This window comes from Microtus ochrogaster, chromosome 6 (assembly GCF_000317375.1).
Source record: "Microtus ochrogaster isolate Prairie Vole_2 chromosome 6, MicOch1.0, whole genome shotgun sequence".
Lineage (NCBI taxonomy): Eukaryota > Metazoa > Chordata > Mammalia > Rodentia > Cricetidae > Microtus > Microtus ochrogaster.
In genome coordinates this window covers 62,871,120-62,888,731 of record NC_022013.1, presented here as the reverse complement: position 1 = coordinate 62,888,731, position 17,612 = coordinate 62,871,120, and the positions used below count along the sequence as shown (strand labels likewise).

At 38.7% G+C, this 17,612-nt stretch overlaps 1 protein-coding gene and 1 pseudogene across 1 annotated transcript in view; both read left to right on the top strand.

Annotated features, from left to right (window-relative positions):
• The window catches only part of Dnah12 (dynein axonemal heavy chain 12), a 164,246-nt gene that overhangs the window by 57,836 nt on the left and 88,798 nt on the right, over positions 1–17,612 (top strand). The window contains exons 27-35 of the mRNA XM_013346907.2: positions 898–1,050; positions 1,304–1,543; positions 2,052–2,297; positions 2,652–2,771; positions 8,233–8,342; positions 10,883–11,066; positions 11,200–11,340; positions 15,910–15,993; positions 16,498–16,686. Of these exons, the coding sequence (XP_013202361.1) occupies positions 898–1,050; positions 1,304–1,543; positions 2,052–2,297; positions 2,652–2,771; positions 8,233–8,342; positions 10,883–11,066; positions 11,200–11,340; positions 15,910–15,993; positions 16,498–16,686 (1,467 nt within the window). The remainder of the gene's footprint in view (positions 1–897; positions 1,051–1,303; positions 1,544–2,051; positions 2,298–2,651; positions 2,772–8,232; positions 8,343–10,882; positions 11,067–11,199; positions 11,341–15,909; positions 15,994–16,497; positions 16,687–17,612) is intronic.
• On the top strand, positions 14,843–15,419 carry LOC101982179 (annotated as a pseudogene).

The following is a 17,612-nucleotide window of genomic DNA, read 5'->3' as shown; positions in this document are numbered from 1 at the left end:
GTAGTGCTAACAAATAATCCATCGTTCATCTGAAAACCATCCTGAGTTAATTTTCCTCCCTCAGTGCTAGATTCTCTGTTCTTGAAGGGGAACTAAGTATTAGACAATGGTTTTTACAGCCGTAAAGTTCTAAACTGAACAGTAACTGGACAATATAATAATAACTGAAATTTAAGTTTTCCTAGGGATTCTGTATTTTTATTTGCTACGTCTGCCAACCTGGGATCTGAGAAGAAACATGAAAGAACAGCAGCTCATTTAATGCTGAGTAGGTTAGAGTGTAAAGCTGAATTCACTAGTTCTAAATAAAATGAAGATTCTTGTGTGTATAATTTATCAGGGAAATAATTCATATACTGATGAATTTCAACTCTGATTAATTTAAAAAAGGAATGAATGCGTATTAACTGTAATACAAAGTAAAAAAAAAAACAATAATATTGGTAAGAGAAATATAAAGCAGTTCTTTGGGGATGCAGAAAATGAAGAACACACCAAGGCAAAATCTCGAGAAATCACAGATGACACATGTTTGTCTTCCAGACTTGGGCCCCATTTGTACCACTTATTTCAGTGTTTACCCTTTTTGGCAGCTCGCCATCTGGAAGGTATCCTTATTATCTTCTACCAATATCTCCGCATCTACTTTCGAAGAAAACCATCCTGAGTTAATTTTCCTCCTTCAGTGCTAGATTCTCTGTTCTTGAAGGGGAACTAAGTATTAGACAATGGTTTTTACAGCCGTGAAGTTCTAAACTGAACAGTAACTGGACAATATAATAATAACTGGCTTCCCCGAAGCTATGAATACAAATAACTTCATTTGGCTAGCAACTATCTAGTTTTTTTTTTCTTCTAGCTAATCATAGATTTCTTTTCACACATAATTTTTTCCAGATCGGTGCCTTCTATTTAAACCTCGGAGGTGCTCCAGAAGGGCCAGCAGGCACAGGAAAAACTGAAACCACCAAAGACCTGGCGAAGGCGCTGGCCGTGCAGTGTGTGGTGTTCAACTGCTCTGATGGGCTAGACTACCTAGCAATGGGAAAGGTAGTGATGTCAGATGTTACAGCGGGGTTTGCCTGGGTATACTGAAGGGATGCATGTGCTAGTAGTATTACCGGCTTGTAGTTCTACGTTCTTGACCTTGGATTATCGTGGTAATAAGACTGACAATATCCTTGGAGCGTTTTTTAAGCTTAACGTTTAATTGGGACGTAGAAGGTCAGATGCTTTTGTTTGTTTTGTTTACAAATCATATCCTTTCCTAAGAATATTCACCGTTTTTCTTGGCTATCCTTAGTTTTTTAAAGGTTTGGCTTCTTCAGGTGCATGGGCTTGCTTTGATGAGTTTAATCGAATTGAACTGGAAGTGTTATCAGTGGTGGCCCAGCAGATTCTTTGCATCCAGAGAGCCATTCAACAGAAACTGGATGTGTTCATTTTTGAAGGGACAGAACTTAAGCTCAATCCGAACTGTTTTGTAGCTATTACTATGAACCCTGGTTATGCTGGACGTTCCGAATTGCCAGACAACCTCAAGGTAATTTGTTGGGAGTATTAGTTTGTCAATAAAAAATGGCAGCATAATCCATTCAAACTGTCATAAATTCCTCCATATGTTTTGTCATTTCTTTTTCCCTTTTCCCTTTGCTATAAGGGAAACCTCAAACTCTCATTTGTTTGGTAGCGCAGGGGCTTGGGCTCAGGCGTACTAACACTGAACTGCATCCCAAGGCTGCTTTTATTTTTATTTGAGACAGTCCCATTAAATTGCCTAGTCTGGCCTTGAACTTGCAATCCTCCCACTTCTATCTCTTGAGTAGCCAAGATTATGCCTATAGGCCATCATTCCCACCTTCTAAATCATTTTTCGAAATCCAAAACTACCAAGGACATAAAACATTTAACTGCTCCTGAAAAAAATTATAAATAGATGTTGCATTTTAGGAATAAACTTGGATATCAGCATCTTTTGATCCTGTTTCTGCTTAGCTCCAAAAATGGATTCTTTTGCATAAGTAATGTATTTCATTTATTATATGCCTCAGGTTCTTTTTAGAACAGTCGCAATGATGGTTCCAAACTACGCCCTCATAGCAGAGATCTCCCTCTACTCCTATGGATTTCTGAATGCAAAGCCCCTGTCTGTGAAGATAGTGATGACCTACAGGCTGTGCTCAGAGCAGCTGTCATCACAGTTTCACTACGACTATGGGATGCGAGCAGTGAAAGCAGTGCTAGTGGCAGCTGGAAATCTAAAGCTAAAATATCCCAATGAAAATGAGGACATATTGGTAAGTATTAATTAAATACGTACACTGTGAAAAATAACTTCTTTAGTGAAATCAACCAGGGACTGAACAAGGCAACAGAGAGAGTTGTTGCTCCAAGTATTTTAAGTAAGATTGAAATTGTAATTTTTGATTACTTATTGTACTTTATATCAACACAGAGGCCTTTCAGTTTGATACCAATAGTGTTAGTTTTTCATTATAGGGATTCTATGAGCAATGTAAAATAAACTGACTTTGGCTAAGGATGTGTGTGTGTGTGTGTGTGTGTGTGTGTGTGTGTGTGTGTGTGTGTGCGTGCCGTGAGCATATATAAGTGCAGGCAATTAAATTACATTGTCCTTTTTGTGATTTTAGCTTCTTCGATCAATTAAAGATGTAAATGAACCAAAGTTTCTATCACATGACATCCCTTTATTTAATGGAATAACCAGTGACTTATTTCCTGGTATTAAACTTCCTGAAGCTGATTATAATGTAAGTGAATCCAAGAGAATGACCTACTCTGTTCAATAAATTCAACTGATGGCTCAATTATTTATAAACTTTTTATTAAATCGGGGACTTTATTCTGTTTGGATAGTCTTGTAAAGTGGAGTTTGGAATTATTTCTTATTTTTCAAAATTTTTTGGAAGAGTTTGAGAAGCATTGACATTAGCTCTTTAAAGGTTTAGCAAAACCAACTGTGATTATTGTAACCATCAAAATCCACAAAATTCAAATTAAATTTGAAATAGATAAAAAAGATATTTGATATGATTTTATCTTAACTCTGTTAAGTTATGATTTGGAGCTTAATATATGGTCCATTATGTAAGCTTTTTCATTCATACTTACGAATATCTATTCTGTTGCTGTTGTGGAGAATGTTCGGGTCTGTTAGGTCCACTTGGACTGGAGTGTAATTCAGGTCTGTTTCTTTATTGATTTGATGTTTAGATTGTTTGTGGATATTGAGAGCCTTAGTGTTTGCTGTTTATCACTCGGTATCCAGTTCTGGGTGTATATTTATAACTGCTTTATCTTCTTGGAAAACTGCCCTCTTTGTTGTTGTTGAAGACTTTCTTTGTCTTTTAAATTTTTATTTCTTTATTTTCCAGTGTTTGAGTTAAAGCTTTCCTCGTCATCTTCTCTTTTACTATTTGTAAATAGGTGTAGCCACCTCTGCCCTCCTTTCATTTCTTTTTTTTTTTTTTTTTGGTTTTTCGAGACAGGGTTTCCCTGTGGCTTTGGAGCCTGTCCTGGAACTAGCTCTGTAGACCAGGCTGGTCTCGAACTCACAGAGATCTGCCTGCCTCTGCCTCCCGAGTGCTGGGATTAAAGGCGTGCGCCACCACCGCCCGGCCTTTCATTTCTATTTTCACAGAATATCTTCTTCATCCATTTGCTCTTTCTCTGGAGAGTTCTCTAAGATGAAATGAGCAGCGAACGCTTTCCTCTTGTGTCTGTGTAACCCATGCCTGCCACAGCGCTCACGGAGAGGCCAGGAACAGCTTGCGGGAGGCAGTTCTCTCCTCCAGCGTGTGCCTCTCAGGACTGAGACAGTTGTCACAGAGAGGCCAGGGAACAGCTTATGGGAGGCAGTTCTCTCCTCCAGTGAGTGCTTCTCAGGGCTGAGGCAGGTGTCAGGCTTGCGTGGTGTAGGTGCCTTCACCTGCTGAGTCAGCCACAGTTAATTATTGATCTGTAAGGAGTAACTCATGCTATTTTGCTAATTGTCTTCTGCTTGCACATCTGTTTCTCTCTTGTTTCCTTCCTTGTTTAAAGGCTTCCTGTAGTGATATGCATTCCTAAGATTTACATAAAACGTATTTATAGCTGGCTTTTTGAAGTTGGTAGCAACTTCACTATATCTATACTTAAACTCCTGTTTTCCTACATTTTATGTTTTTAGTATCACACTTTATAACTTCTTATAATTTGTATAACTTCATTACAATTGACTTGTTTGCTTTTAATAGTTTCATCTTTTAATGTTCTACTAGAGATAAAATTTGTTTACCTACTTCCTATTAGTGTTTGGTATGTGACAGTATATTTACTCTTTTTTTTAAGGCAAGAAATGAAACTTATCTTTAATCACAAATGATATGATTTTGTATAGAAAATCTTGAACAACTTACATAATAATGATAAGAGATATATAGTTTAGCAAGGCTATAGGCTATACTATACAAAATCCAGCCACATTTCTGTATGTTTATAATTGAACAATCCAAAGTGGAATTAAGAAAAGAGTTCATTTTCAATAGCAACAAAAAGAAAAAATTCTTAATTTGATTAAAAAAGTGCAAAATGTTTATTATAGTGATATTTTATTTACATTTTAATAAGTAAAGCTTGCCTGAAGATCAGAAGGTAAAGCTAAGCCCCTAGAGACCAGGCAGTGGTATCACACACCTTTAATCCCAGGACTCGGGAGAAAAAGGCAGATGGATCTCTGTGAGTTCAAGTCCACCCTGGGCTAAACAAGATCAGTGCAGAAACACATCCAGGTGGTGGTGGCTCACATCTTTAATCCCAGTACTAGGGAGTCACACGTCTTTAATCCCCGCAGTAGGGGGGAATATAAGATGGGAGGAGACAGGCTGAACACTCAGTTTGGTTATCCCGCCTATACTTCCCACCTGGCTACTGACCAATCAGCGTTTTATTAAACTAATACGAGTGACAACTCTTTACAGTATACAAGAGCATAATCCTACAGCAGTGTACAAAGTTTCTCAAACAGAAGTAAACAAGCTTAGTGAAATAGTGAGTTTCTAGGATCCCAGCATTCAAGATCAAGGAGTGTGAAGCAGGAAGCTCAATTGTTCAAAGCCATTCTGGGCTGTACATCAAGATGAGGGTAGGGTAAAAGAAGCAGAAAGGAGATATTGCACGAATAATAAAAACCCAGAAACAGATATTGGGGGTTCAACCTGAAAATCAAAGCAGCCAAGCCACTAGAAAAGTCTTCCCTCTACCAAGGCTGGGTGACCGCACACTAAGCAGACTAAGCAGACAGAACCTCTCTCTTCACCCATTTTATATTCCCTCTAGTGCTGGAATTAAAGGTGTATGACTTCCTAGTACTGGGATTAAAGGTGTGAGCCACCAACACCTGGATGTGTTTCTGCATTGATCTTGTGTAGCCCAGGGTGGACCTGAACTCACAGAGATCCTTCTGCCTCCATCTCCCAAATCCAGGGATTAAGGTGTCCACTACCACTGTCTAGTGGCAGGAACGCACCCAGGGTCAGGAGGGTGGACTAGCGGAAAGGTAAACTCATTACATTGGTCCCACCATAACTGAGGCCTCAATACCTCCCTCCCTCCCCCAGGAATGTGTGGAACCCCAGCTGGAGGTATGAGGACTATGGGGCTCACCCCAGCCTTAGGATATAGGGTGCCAGGGGAGCTAGGCCAGGAGTTCTGAAAGACCTAAGGCAGGAAGTGAAACTGGAAGCTAACCAAAAAGCTTTGCCTTTCTGATATTCAGGCAAACTTTCCTTATTAAAATGTAAATAAATTATCACCATAAGGAGAAGGAAGAAAGGGGATAAAAGGAAGGGACAGGAAGCAAAACAAGACCCAAATAAATGGGAAGGTATCTCGTGTTCGTAGAATGGGGATATTAAAATGGTTAAGATGACAGTGTCCCCACAAACTGATTCATAGCATCAATTCATGACCTAAAGTCTTGGATATGGGTTCTATCTCATGGAGCGAGCCTTCAGACGCTGGCTGGTCACTCCCACAAGCTTTGTGCCACCATTGCCCTAGCATGTCTTGCAGGCAGGACACCGCTGTAGATCAAAGGGTTTGTAGCTGGCTTGGTCTTTGTGTTTCTCCTTTGGTTGCACACAGAACCCATTCCTGTAGGAAAGGCGGTAGAAGTAGGAGTGAAGGCTCGGTGCAGGCACCAGCTTGACTTGTCCATGCTCACCAGCTTGACTTGTCCATGCTCACCAGCTTGACTTGTCCATGCTCACCAGCTTGACTTGTCCATGCTCAAGAAACCATACGGGTGTTGTCTTCAGCAGTGAGGCCCCACTCTCAGTGTGTGGAGAACTACATACAGTCTTGGCAACAGCCTGGGTTGTTTGGTTTCCATGGGATTTCTTCGGCCAAAACTCAATTAGATGTAGCCCAATCCTGGTACTGGAAGCTTCATTTGCCAGTTGGGACACTGTCCCGTTATTTAATAATTTCACTAACTACCTTTTAAATGCCCCTTAATTTTAGCTGTCTCTCCTCATGTTCCCCTTCCCACTTGCTCCTCCCACTTCATTTCCACCCCATCCATCCTTCACTGTCTATTCCATTTCCCTTTCCTAACAAAATCTATCTGTCCTTCTTACTGCCATACCTACCCTCTGGGGTTCTACAGATGGCCACTTTGTTAATCATTGACTTAACAGCTAATATCCACATATAAGCAACTACATACCATATTTGTCTTTATGTGTCTGGTATAACTCACTCAAAATGATTTTTTTGAGTTCCATCTATTTACCTGTGAAACTCATGACTTCATTTTTTAAATGACTGAGTAATACTCCATTGTATAAATATACCACATTTTCTTTTTTTTTTTTTTTTGTGGTTTTTCGACACAGGGTTTCTCTGTGGTTTTGGAGCCTGTCTTGGAACCAGCTCTTGTAGACCAGGCTGGTCTCGAACTCACAGAGATACGCCTGCCTCTGCCTCCCGAGTGCTAGGATTAAAGGCGTGCGCCACCACTGCCCGGCCCACATTTTCTTTATCAATTCCTCTGTTGAGGGACATTTAGGTTGTTTCCAATTTCTGGCTATTATGAATAGAGCAGCAATGAACATGGTTAAGCAAATGTCTCTATGGCAGGATGAAGCATCTTTTGGGTATATGTCCAATAGCTGGGTCTTGGGGTATACTTAACTCTTAGCAGTGAGTTTCATTCTTCCATCTTTGATGTGCTAATCATCTATAGTATAGATCTTTTCCTTCAGCAGAAATTTATTTTTGGAAGAGGGATCAGGGTAGGGTTGAGTCGGTTCACAATGTATCACTAGCTGGCTTGGATCTCATTATGTAAAACAGACTGGCCCAAAACTCATATGTATCTGCGTGCTTTTGCTCCCAAGTGCTGGGATCAAAAATGTGCACTGCGTTAAAAGTGCTGTAGCTGTATTTTAGGGTCTGTATTACTGTGATGAAATGCCATGACTAAAATTAACTTGGGGAGGAAAAGATTTCTTTAACTTACACTTTACCATCACAGTTTATCACAGAAGGTCTCAGGACAAGACTCAAAGGGGCAGGAACCAGAAGGCAGGATCTGACTGCAGAGGCCATGGAGGAGCGCTGCTTACAGGCTTATTTCTCACAGCTTGCTCAGCCTGCTTTCTTACAGAACCCAGGACTACCAGCCCAGGAGTGGCACCACCTACTGTTGGCTGGGCCCTCCCACAACAATCACTAATTAAGAAAATGCCCTCCAGGCTCGTCTGCAGCCCAGTCTTAGGGAGGCATTTGCTCAGTTGAGGTTCTCCCCTCTCAGATGACTGTAGCTTGTGTTAAGTTGAGTTGACATAAAACGAGCGAGGAAACCCAGGAAAGACTAACCCATTTCTGAACTTAAGTTCCTTCAGAATGATTTGCATCTATACTACCTTATGGCTCTTAAATTTTAAATGATTTTTTAGCTTTTCTGTTTATTCCTACTTGCTATGGTATGAAGGATAATCTAGCATATTTTTTGTGTCTTAACCAAAATTAGACTTTTGTCAAACACCTTTAAAAAGAATTGTTTTTATTTAACATACAACCAATGCTAGGACGCTGTGATCATTAATAAAATACCCTGGCATGTTAAAGGCATTTTAGTTTTATGTATTTTTATTTGAAAAATAAAACTTTCTAGCATGATTTTAATAACATTTCATAGAAACACATTCCATTTTTATTTTATTTCAGGAATTTTTGGAGTGTACACATGAAGCATGCCAAGCACACAATCTTCAGCCTGTTAAATTTTTTCTTGAAAAAATTATTCAGACGTATGAAATGATGATTGTTCGACATGGGTAAGAGTATTGATGATCTGCCATAGTTTTATGTTATTTTAAATTAAACTAAAGAACCAAAGGGCAATAAACTTTATATATTCGGAAGGCTAGAGATCAAATGACTTCTCCCTTCTCAGTAGCTTACAGCAAACACCAAGAGCCAGTAGTGGGTTGCACACACCTGTAACCCTAGGAACCAGAAGCGGGAGGAGGGGGTGCACACCTGTAACCCTAGCCACCAGGAGTGGGTTGCACACCTGTAACCATAGCTTATGACTCTCTGAAGCAGCAGGATCTTGTATTCCAGGCCAGATTGGCCCATATATGAAGATCCTGTTTCAGAAACTGAAGTAAACACAGCTCACTGTTAGGTAACAATTCTGAAATCCACTTGGACACATGGTGCCCATTTCCAGAGAGGGATTTACTGTGAAGCTAATGGAGTTTAAGCTTCAGGACCTCTTCCTTGTAGGGAACCATTCAAGCAGCTGTAAACACTTTGTATATATAATTTATTTTATAAGGCATTATTAAAGTAGATATGTAATTTTGTGTTCATAATTATATGTATATTTTTCCTTTACTAGATCACTTAAATTGAACTTAAGGCTCTTTATAACATCTTGTATCTAACTGCTTGATTTTTCTTTCCTGGGAAGGACTTTATAATCAGTTGTTTTCAAGGTACTCAACTTAATATTTGAAAGATCTTCCTATTTTGTCTTTTTTCCTCAATATGCATGAAGTAACAAGAAAGAAAAGTGTTATTCATAATAACTAAAAAATGATTCCAGCCATTTCCTGCTCACAGAAAGTTAGGGTTTAATAATCACGATTTTTGTAAAGTTAATAAAAAAAAACCTTTATATTATGCAAAACTTCAAACATATACTAAAATGAGGGAATAGTAAATCAATCCTCATACATCTAGGGTTGAGCACCTATATAGGTTAAACCAGAATCAGGAGGTAGAAATCAGTGGGCGTCTTCTTTTATGTAATCAGCTTTTATGTGTTTTACCCTCCACCTTCCCTAAGTACAGGTTTATTGTCCTATTTCTCTAGATTCTTGTGGTATCCTTAGCCCTGCCAGGCTTAGTAGACTCTACACCTCTAGCGTGTTTTCAGCAAGTCATGTTCTCATAAAATGATTCCGATAGCCCTTCTTATCCACAGTTGTTATTTCTATGGCTTCATTTACCCACAATCAGCTAACTGCAGTCTAAAAATACTAACGGGACAATTTCATATTTGGAGAGAGAGACCCACTGTCATCTAATCTTCTCAAAGTATATTATTGTAATTATTCTATTTTATGATTAGCTACTGTTAGCCACTTACATGTCCAATTTATAAATTAACCTTTGTAATAGTTATGAATATGTAGGAATAACATAGTATTATTTACACTTCTACAGAAAATATGGTTTTGGGTATTCACGAGTGGGCTAGAATGTAACTCCTAAAGACTGGAGGACTTCTGTACTGAGAACCTTCATAGATTTTAATAATGTGGTAAACTAGCCCTGTCCTTGATTTCATCCTTTATATCAATCTGCGTTTTTATTGTTGAAGTGTTCTTAGTTTTTTACCAATATGCATGAGGATTCTGCCGGTCCCTGAGTTTCTGAACTCCCTTATTCTCTTTCCCCCCAACTTGCAGGCAGACCTTTCCCTCCCATCCTGTGTGCTCAGTGTTTATAGTGTCTTAGTAAACCCAGCAATCTTTCCATTGTACCTAATAATACTGTACTCACTACTCCTTCATTAGGTGTATTATCTCTCTTCCAACTTATCTAGATGGTTAAATTCATCAAATGGTTTACCATGTAAAACTATAATTGTTAATCATTTATCCCCTGGAAACATAATTTGCCCTGGCTTCTAAGTCAACGTCATATATTTTGGATTTCTTTTATTATGGCAAGAACAGCCTTCCTATGATAGGCTGACTACATAGGAACAACCAGTGCCAAAATGTTAGCGATTTACAGTACAAAGGCATATTTTTCATGCATGCTGTATGTTCATCTATAGGTTCTCAGGGAGACTCTGTTTATAATAGGCACACAGAGTAGCCGCCATCTCACATTGTGGATTGCGATCTTACTAGAGAGGTGACAGCTCTGTCAGTTCCGTTGCTGGCAGTTATCTGCCTTGTGTGACATTCATTGCAATCAGTCACCTCCTGTTTCCACAGATGTGGCAAGGGGGCCTGTGTGCCTGGAGGTGGCCTGGAAATCTTTGGCAAACAGCATTTTGCCACTACAGCAATTGAAAGCTTTAGAAATAGTTCTCCCCCTGCCTTGGGTTTTAAGAATATATAAATAATAAAAGTTTATTATCATTTAAAGACTTTCTGTTATACTCTACTATTGATAGTGTTATGAATGTGGAAAATTCAGTTTAGAAGAGAAGTGATTTTCATTTTTCAGAAGAAACATTTTAGAAATTCAAAAATTATATATGGTGATTAACACAGAGTGATATTTTCTATGCTGGTATAAAAATTTAATTAGCTATATTTTTACCATCTTATTCTATAATTCTCTTTCATAGTTTTATGCTAGTAGGAGAGCCTTTTGCTGCGAAGACAAAAGTTCTGCATGTGCTGGCTGATACTTTAACTCTTATGAATGAACGCAACTATGGAGAGGAAGAAAAGGTCATGTTCAGGACTGTAAACCCAAAGTCAATTACTATGGGCCAACTGTTTGGGCAGTTTGACCCCGTGTCTCATGAGGTAATCTGCAAGATAACACTCTTGCCTGTAGTCAGTGTATATTAAAGCAAGAAACTATAAGTATTTCTGTTTTTAATGATAAATCCAGTTTAATTTATGAATCAGGCCTTTCAGCATTTTCTTCTCTCCTCAGTGGACTGATGGCATTGTGGCGAACACGTTTAGAGAATTTGCCTTAGCAGAATCACCTGACCGGAAATGGGTTGTATTTGATGGTCCTATTGACACTTTGTGGATAGAAAGTATGAATACAGTCTTGGATGATAATAAAAAGGTAAATCACTATTGTTTAAAGCAGAACTTATTCAGACATAATTAAGTAATCCTAGGACTATATATTCAAGCTAAAGTGTATAAAAATTGAATACATTTATAAAGTGCCTTTTCAGTAAAGACTATGCTATAGGAAGTCTTTTTGTTTTTAATAGAATGAAAGTGAATTATATTAAAGCTATTGCATTGACATAATTATTGTCTTAGTCACTGTTCTGTTGCTGTGACACCATGACCAATGCAGCTCTTACAATAGAAAGCATTTAACTAACAGCTTGCTTACAGTTTCAGAGGGCTAGTTCATTATCATCATGGCAGGGAGCATGGAGGCCTGCAGGCAGCCACCGAAGCAGTAACTGAGAGCTACCTCGTGCATAGGCAGAGAGAGATACTAGGGGCTTGGCGTGGGCTTTTGAAATCTCAAAGCCCACACCCAGGTGATGGAGCCTTCTCCCAATAAGGCCATACACACTTCCTAATCCTTTTTATCCTTTTAAATAGTGCCACTCCCTGGTGACTCAGCATTTAAATGCGTGAGCATGTGGAGGTCTTTCTTATCTAAGCCACCACAGTAATCTATCAGCAAATCAAGTTGGGCTGGAGAGATTGATTAGTCCTTAAGAACACTGGCTACTCCTCAAGGAACCAAGAACCCAGGGTCCCTGTTCTGTTCCCAGCAGTCATCTGTAACTCAGTCCTTGGCACTACACACACGTGGTGTGTAGATATATATGTAAACAAAACATTGATACCATAAAAAAGAGAAGGTTATTTCAATGATATGATTTCATATAGAACTTTAATATTTTACAGGAAAAGAAGTCATTTCTTTTTTTAATTGAGTTTTTATATGTAAAATGTTACCCTAGGACATGAGCAGTGTATAAAAGAACTAGACAATGGAAGTCTTATAATATTTATTTTAATTAAGAGTAAATGGGCATAAAAGTCTAAAAAGAGATGCTATGATTTTAATGTATTTGTACACTTTCTTAACTGTTACCAAAATAAAGGTACATAAAATTCTCTATACCCAAAGGTTCATTCGTGCACATTCCATAATCTAGTATAAGTAGATATACTAGAAGTCAGTATATCTTCTAGAGATCATCATTTAACCAATAATAATTGGTTTTAGCAGGTCTTGGGCTTCCTGTTAATGGATTTATGTCTTTAATGCTTTTCTGTTTTGATCCATGTAATGAGGTATTTGTGTTGTTGTATTCTACTTTATTCCTTATTCTTTTTCATGCCTGTATTAGTATTCTCTTATCTAACTGTATTTTAGTTTATTTCTATACTTGTTTTGTGGCTCTGGGGACTGAATCCTGGGGCCTTGCACATGTTAAACAAGTACTCTACCATTAGGTTATTCCCTCCGCCCATTTTATTTCCATACACATATGAAATTACTGTTCTACTAAGTAATAAATTCATTTAATTAGTACTCAAAATTATATTTAAGTACCTTATCATCGTTGGTCATTACATTTTTCCTTATTTTCACTTAGTAATATTAATTGCACTCAGAGTAAAAAGTAAACTGACAAGCATTGATAAGTCAGAAAGCAGGAATTATTCAGTAGGATGAAGTATAGAATTTAAACTCAAATATAAGGGTGCTCTCACATTAGATGAAAGGTGGAGTGTAGCCGGAAAGTTTGGATTAGACAGAGGTGATGATGAAAGATGAAGACAAACCTTATGACAGCTTGTCTTCATGAAATGGTACGCCTCAGTACTTGACAGATGTAAGGAGAATTTTAATAAGCCATAGTGCAAACTGGGAAGCAGATCTGCTTAGCAGTCGTTCTCAACCTGTGGGTCATGACCCTTTGGAGTCACATATCAGATATTTACATTATGATTCAAAGCAATAGCAAAATTGCAGTTATGAAGTAGCAATGAAATGGTTTTATGGTTGGGGGTCACCACAGCATGAGGAACTGTATTAAAGGGTCACAGCATTAGGAAGGTAGAGAACCACTGGCTTAGGGAAACATAGAAGTATATGTGGGAAGTACTGAAGACCTGGTTAAATTAAAATGCGTGAATCACCATTCATTCTACCAAAGGCTGGCTTTGTGAAATATTCTCTACAGATAAGCAGCCGTGCATAGGCAAAGGTGATGTTGCAATCCTAGAAATACACAAAGACTTCAAAGACAATGGCATGAGAATAGTAAAAGCAATGGATATAAAGCAGAACTTACCTAACAAAGGAGATAACGAGAAATTCCTTACAAAACTGAAGAGAAAGTGTATAGGGAAGGAGAACTGGTAGGAGTAGAGGAGTGAAAACTGTAATCAGGATATATTGTGTGAGAAGAAAATCTCCTCTTAGTAAAGGGGGAAGTGTATTTATTAGGTGTCAGTGGCAGAGGAAAGGGAGAACTGGATGGTAAGGAGCTGTGGAGAGAGACGAAGATGCTTGAATTTAATAGTTAAAAATTGCTTAGTTTTTTTTAAGAGCTAAATTTCTAGCTATATGAAATGAATGAGTGGGACAAGTAAATAAATGAAGACAGGATGGTCAGGAATATAAGACACTCTTGTTTTAAATGCTCATTCTTATGAAGCCTGGCCCAGACTGCAGTTAGAATGAGATTGGGTCAAGAACTGAGGGTTTTGCTAAGGGGAGAATCCTTGGGTCCTGGTAGGTGACAGCAAGGCAAGGGTTGCCTGACGGCTGATTTGTACATGATGGTGAAGTGTGCATAGTTAGTAGACAACACAGTAGGGGTGAGTGATGATGTTATCCCAACGTGGTAGCAAGTGGAAGAGTACTTATTGATATAGCCTGATACACATTTAAAAGTATTCTAGATGCGTTCTCTCAGGTAGAACGTTCTACAGTTCTGGAAATATCTGCATCAATCAGACACCTGTAATTTGTTAGTATTTCATTTGCAGAATGCCTTAGTATAGTCGGAGAACTCAGCATGCAGTGCGGAGACAGCTCAGAAGTGGAGCGCCGGCCTAGCCTACGCACGGCCCTCACTCCATCTCTGGCACCAGGAAAATAAAAGTGTTAAAGAACTGAACTTTAAACTTTATTTAATTTGACATTGATAAATACAAATAGCTCTAATGGCTAGTCGCTACCATATTACACAATGCAACTCTTTGCCACTCTATTTTATATGTAAGGAGTTGAATCCAGAAATGTTACATGCTTCAGTGTTGACTTATGACTAGACAAGGAAAACCAGAGTCTAGAGTGGTGATTGTAGGAGCGAAGAGGACACAGAAAGTATATGTGGGAAAGACTTTGTAGCGAAAATAATTTGATATATTAATACTTATTAGCAATAGCTACTAATACTATTAAAATTTAGTAATCTCAAAGCTAAGAAGCTTGAGATAAAGTAGGTTTAATAATAATGGAAAAGATAAGTATTTGAGAAAAAGGCTGAATTCAATTGATGAGTTTTTTGAACATATTTAATAAAAGAGGAAGTGTTTTAGATTAAAGAATTTAAGGCTCTTCCTGTAAGCGGCCAGAGGTGACCCGTGAAGATGGTTCGCTACTCTCTTGACCCAGAAAACCCTACAAAATCATGCAAATCGAGAGGATCAAACCTTCGGGTTCACTTTAAGAACACCCGTGAAACGGCCCAGGCCATCAAGGGTATGCATATCCGAAAAGCCACCAAGTATCTGAAAGATGTCACTTTGAAGAAGCAGTGTGTGCCATTCCGACGGTACAATGGTGGAGTCGGTAGATGCGCCCAGGCCAAACAGTGGGGCTGGACACAGGGTCACTGGCCAAAAAAGAGTGCAGAATTTTTGCTGCACATGCTTAAAAATGCAGAGAGCAATGCTGAACTGAAGGATTTAGATGTGGACTCTCTGGTCATTGAGCACATCCAGGTGAACAAAGCACCTAAGATGCGCCGACGAGCTCATGGCCAGATTAACCCATACATGAGCTCCCCCTGTCACATCGAGATGATCCTCACTGAAAAGGAACAGATTGTTCCAAAGCCAGAAGAGGAGGTTGCACAGAAGAAAAAGATATCCCAGAAGAAACTGAAGAAACAAAAACTTATGGCACGGGATAAATTCAACATGAAATAAATGCAGATAAAAGTTAAAAAAAAAAAAGAATTTAAGGAGACTTCATAAATATAGGCCTAGACTAGTTTTTTCTAATTTCCAGCCATACTAATATCTTTATCATAGCACATGTTTTATCTATAAACACATTCATTCTATCTTATAGTGATATTTTATTTGTGTTTTAATAAATAAAGCTTGCCTGAAGATCAGAGTGCAAAACTAGTCACACTAGTCAGTCATACAGACCAGGTCGTGGTGGCACACGCCTTTAATCCCAGCACTAGAGAGGAATATAAGACGGGAGGAAACAGGAGCTCGGGCTCATAGTCTGCAGTTTGAGGTTTGGTGGAGATCACTGCAGGCTGCAGTCATGCTGAGGATAGAGGCAAGAGCTCTCTAGTGGCTTGGCTGCTTTGCTTTTCTGATCTTCAGCTTGAGCCCCAATATCTGTCTCTGTTTTTTTTTATTATTCTAAATTTTAAAATATTTGAAAAATATTTGCCTTTAGCTTTGCCTTATGAGTGGAGAAATCATTCAAATGTCTCCTCAAATGAGCCTCATCTTTGAAACAATGGACCTTTCACAGGCTTCCGTAAGTTCTTAATATAATAGTGATGTGTTTGTTTGTTTATTTGTTAATTGAATCAAAATATTTTGTGGCCTAAAATGGGTTTAACGCAGGGGATAGAGAGATGAATAAGACTTGATGTATGTTTAAAAGGGATGAGAAGCATGCTAATAACTACTCCCAGTGCACAGTTACACATAAGTGCTCTAAGAGTGTGGAGGAGATTGGTATCCATGGGGGTGATGGGGAGAGAAAGACCTTAGAAGATATTTGTATTTGACCTAGTTTTGCAGAAGAGTCAAGACGTCTTCAAGGAGATGAACTAGGTTTGGGTATTTCAAATTGTGACTGGATGATGCATAAACACGAAGAGGTGTAGAATGTCTAAGGACCTGACTGAAAATAGTTTTCTGTACAGGAGCCATCTGGTGTGTTTAAACTGTAGAAACAGGCAGACCTAGACTGTGAATGGACGTTGCAGTGCTAACTGAGAGTTGTCAGGTAAAAGGAACTCTGCTTCTTCTCCAGCCTGCCACTGTGAGTCGTTGTGGCATGATTTATTTGGAACCATCACAGTTAGGATGGGAACCGCTTGTGGCTTCATGGTTGAATTCATTGAAAAAGCCCCTAAATGAACCAGAACATCAAACCCTGCTGAAAGAACTTTTCAAATGGCTAGTACCACCTTCTTTAGCATTCCGCAGGAAGAAATGCAAGGTAACAGCACTATAATTCTCTGACTTACTCTAGTTTCAGAAGATTCTGTTCAACTTAACTAAATCTACAGTCACTATGCTAGAACAACTAACTAAAGCAATTTTTTTCTTTACCTTTGTTTTTTATCTATCTATCTATCTATCTATCTATCTATCTATCTATCTATCTATCTATCTATCATTCATTTTTGGCCTTGAACTCACTATGTAACTGAGGATGACCTTAAACTTCTAATCCTCCTGCCTCCACCTCCCAAGTTCTGGGATTGCAAGCATGTTCGTTCTATGCCCAACCTTCCTTGGTGTTATACTTCTTAAATTGCAAATAACTTAAAAGGTTTACTTTAGCTTCACTATTTATATCAAGTCATAGTTTCTAGACCTTTAAAAATCCCAGTTACTTTCTATATTTTAAAACTATTTTAGGTGCTAGAGTGGTTGCTCAGTGGTTAAGAATGCTCACTGCTCTTGTAGAGGAGCTGCATTCAGTCCCCAGCTCCCATGCTGAGTGGCTCACAACTGTCTGTAACTCCAACTCCAGGGTCTCTGCCCACCTACACTAGATGTACACATATGTGCACATGCACACACACTTTAATAAAAATAGATATTAAAATATTTTAAATATCTATCTTTTTAAACTCACATGAGCTTTTAGCATTTTATGAAGATTCTTTATGCTGTGCTATTTTCCTGAGACTGTCCTAACAAGTTACTACCAATGTGGTCTCTTAAATAACAGACCTTTACTTTCTCGTGGTTCTGGAGTTTAGAGGCTGACATCAGTATGTTGGCAGAGCTATACTTTCCTGGAAATGCTGAGGGAGAATGTTTCCTTTATCTTCCAGATTCTGGTGGCCCCAGTTCTGAGGCTCATGGCTACGAGCTCCAATCCCTCCTCCTCCTCCTCCTCCTCCTCCTCCTCCT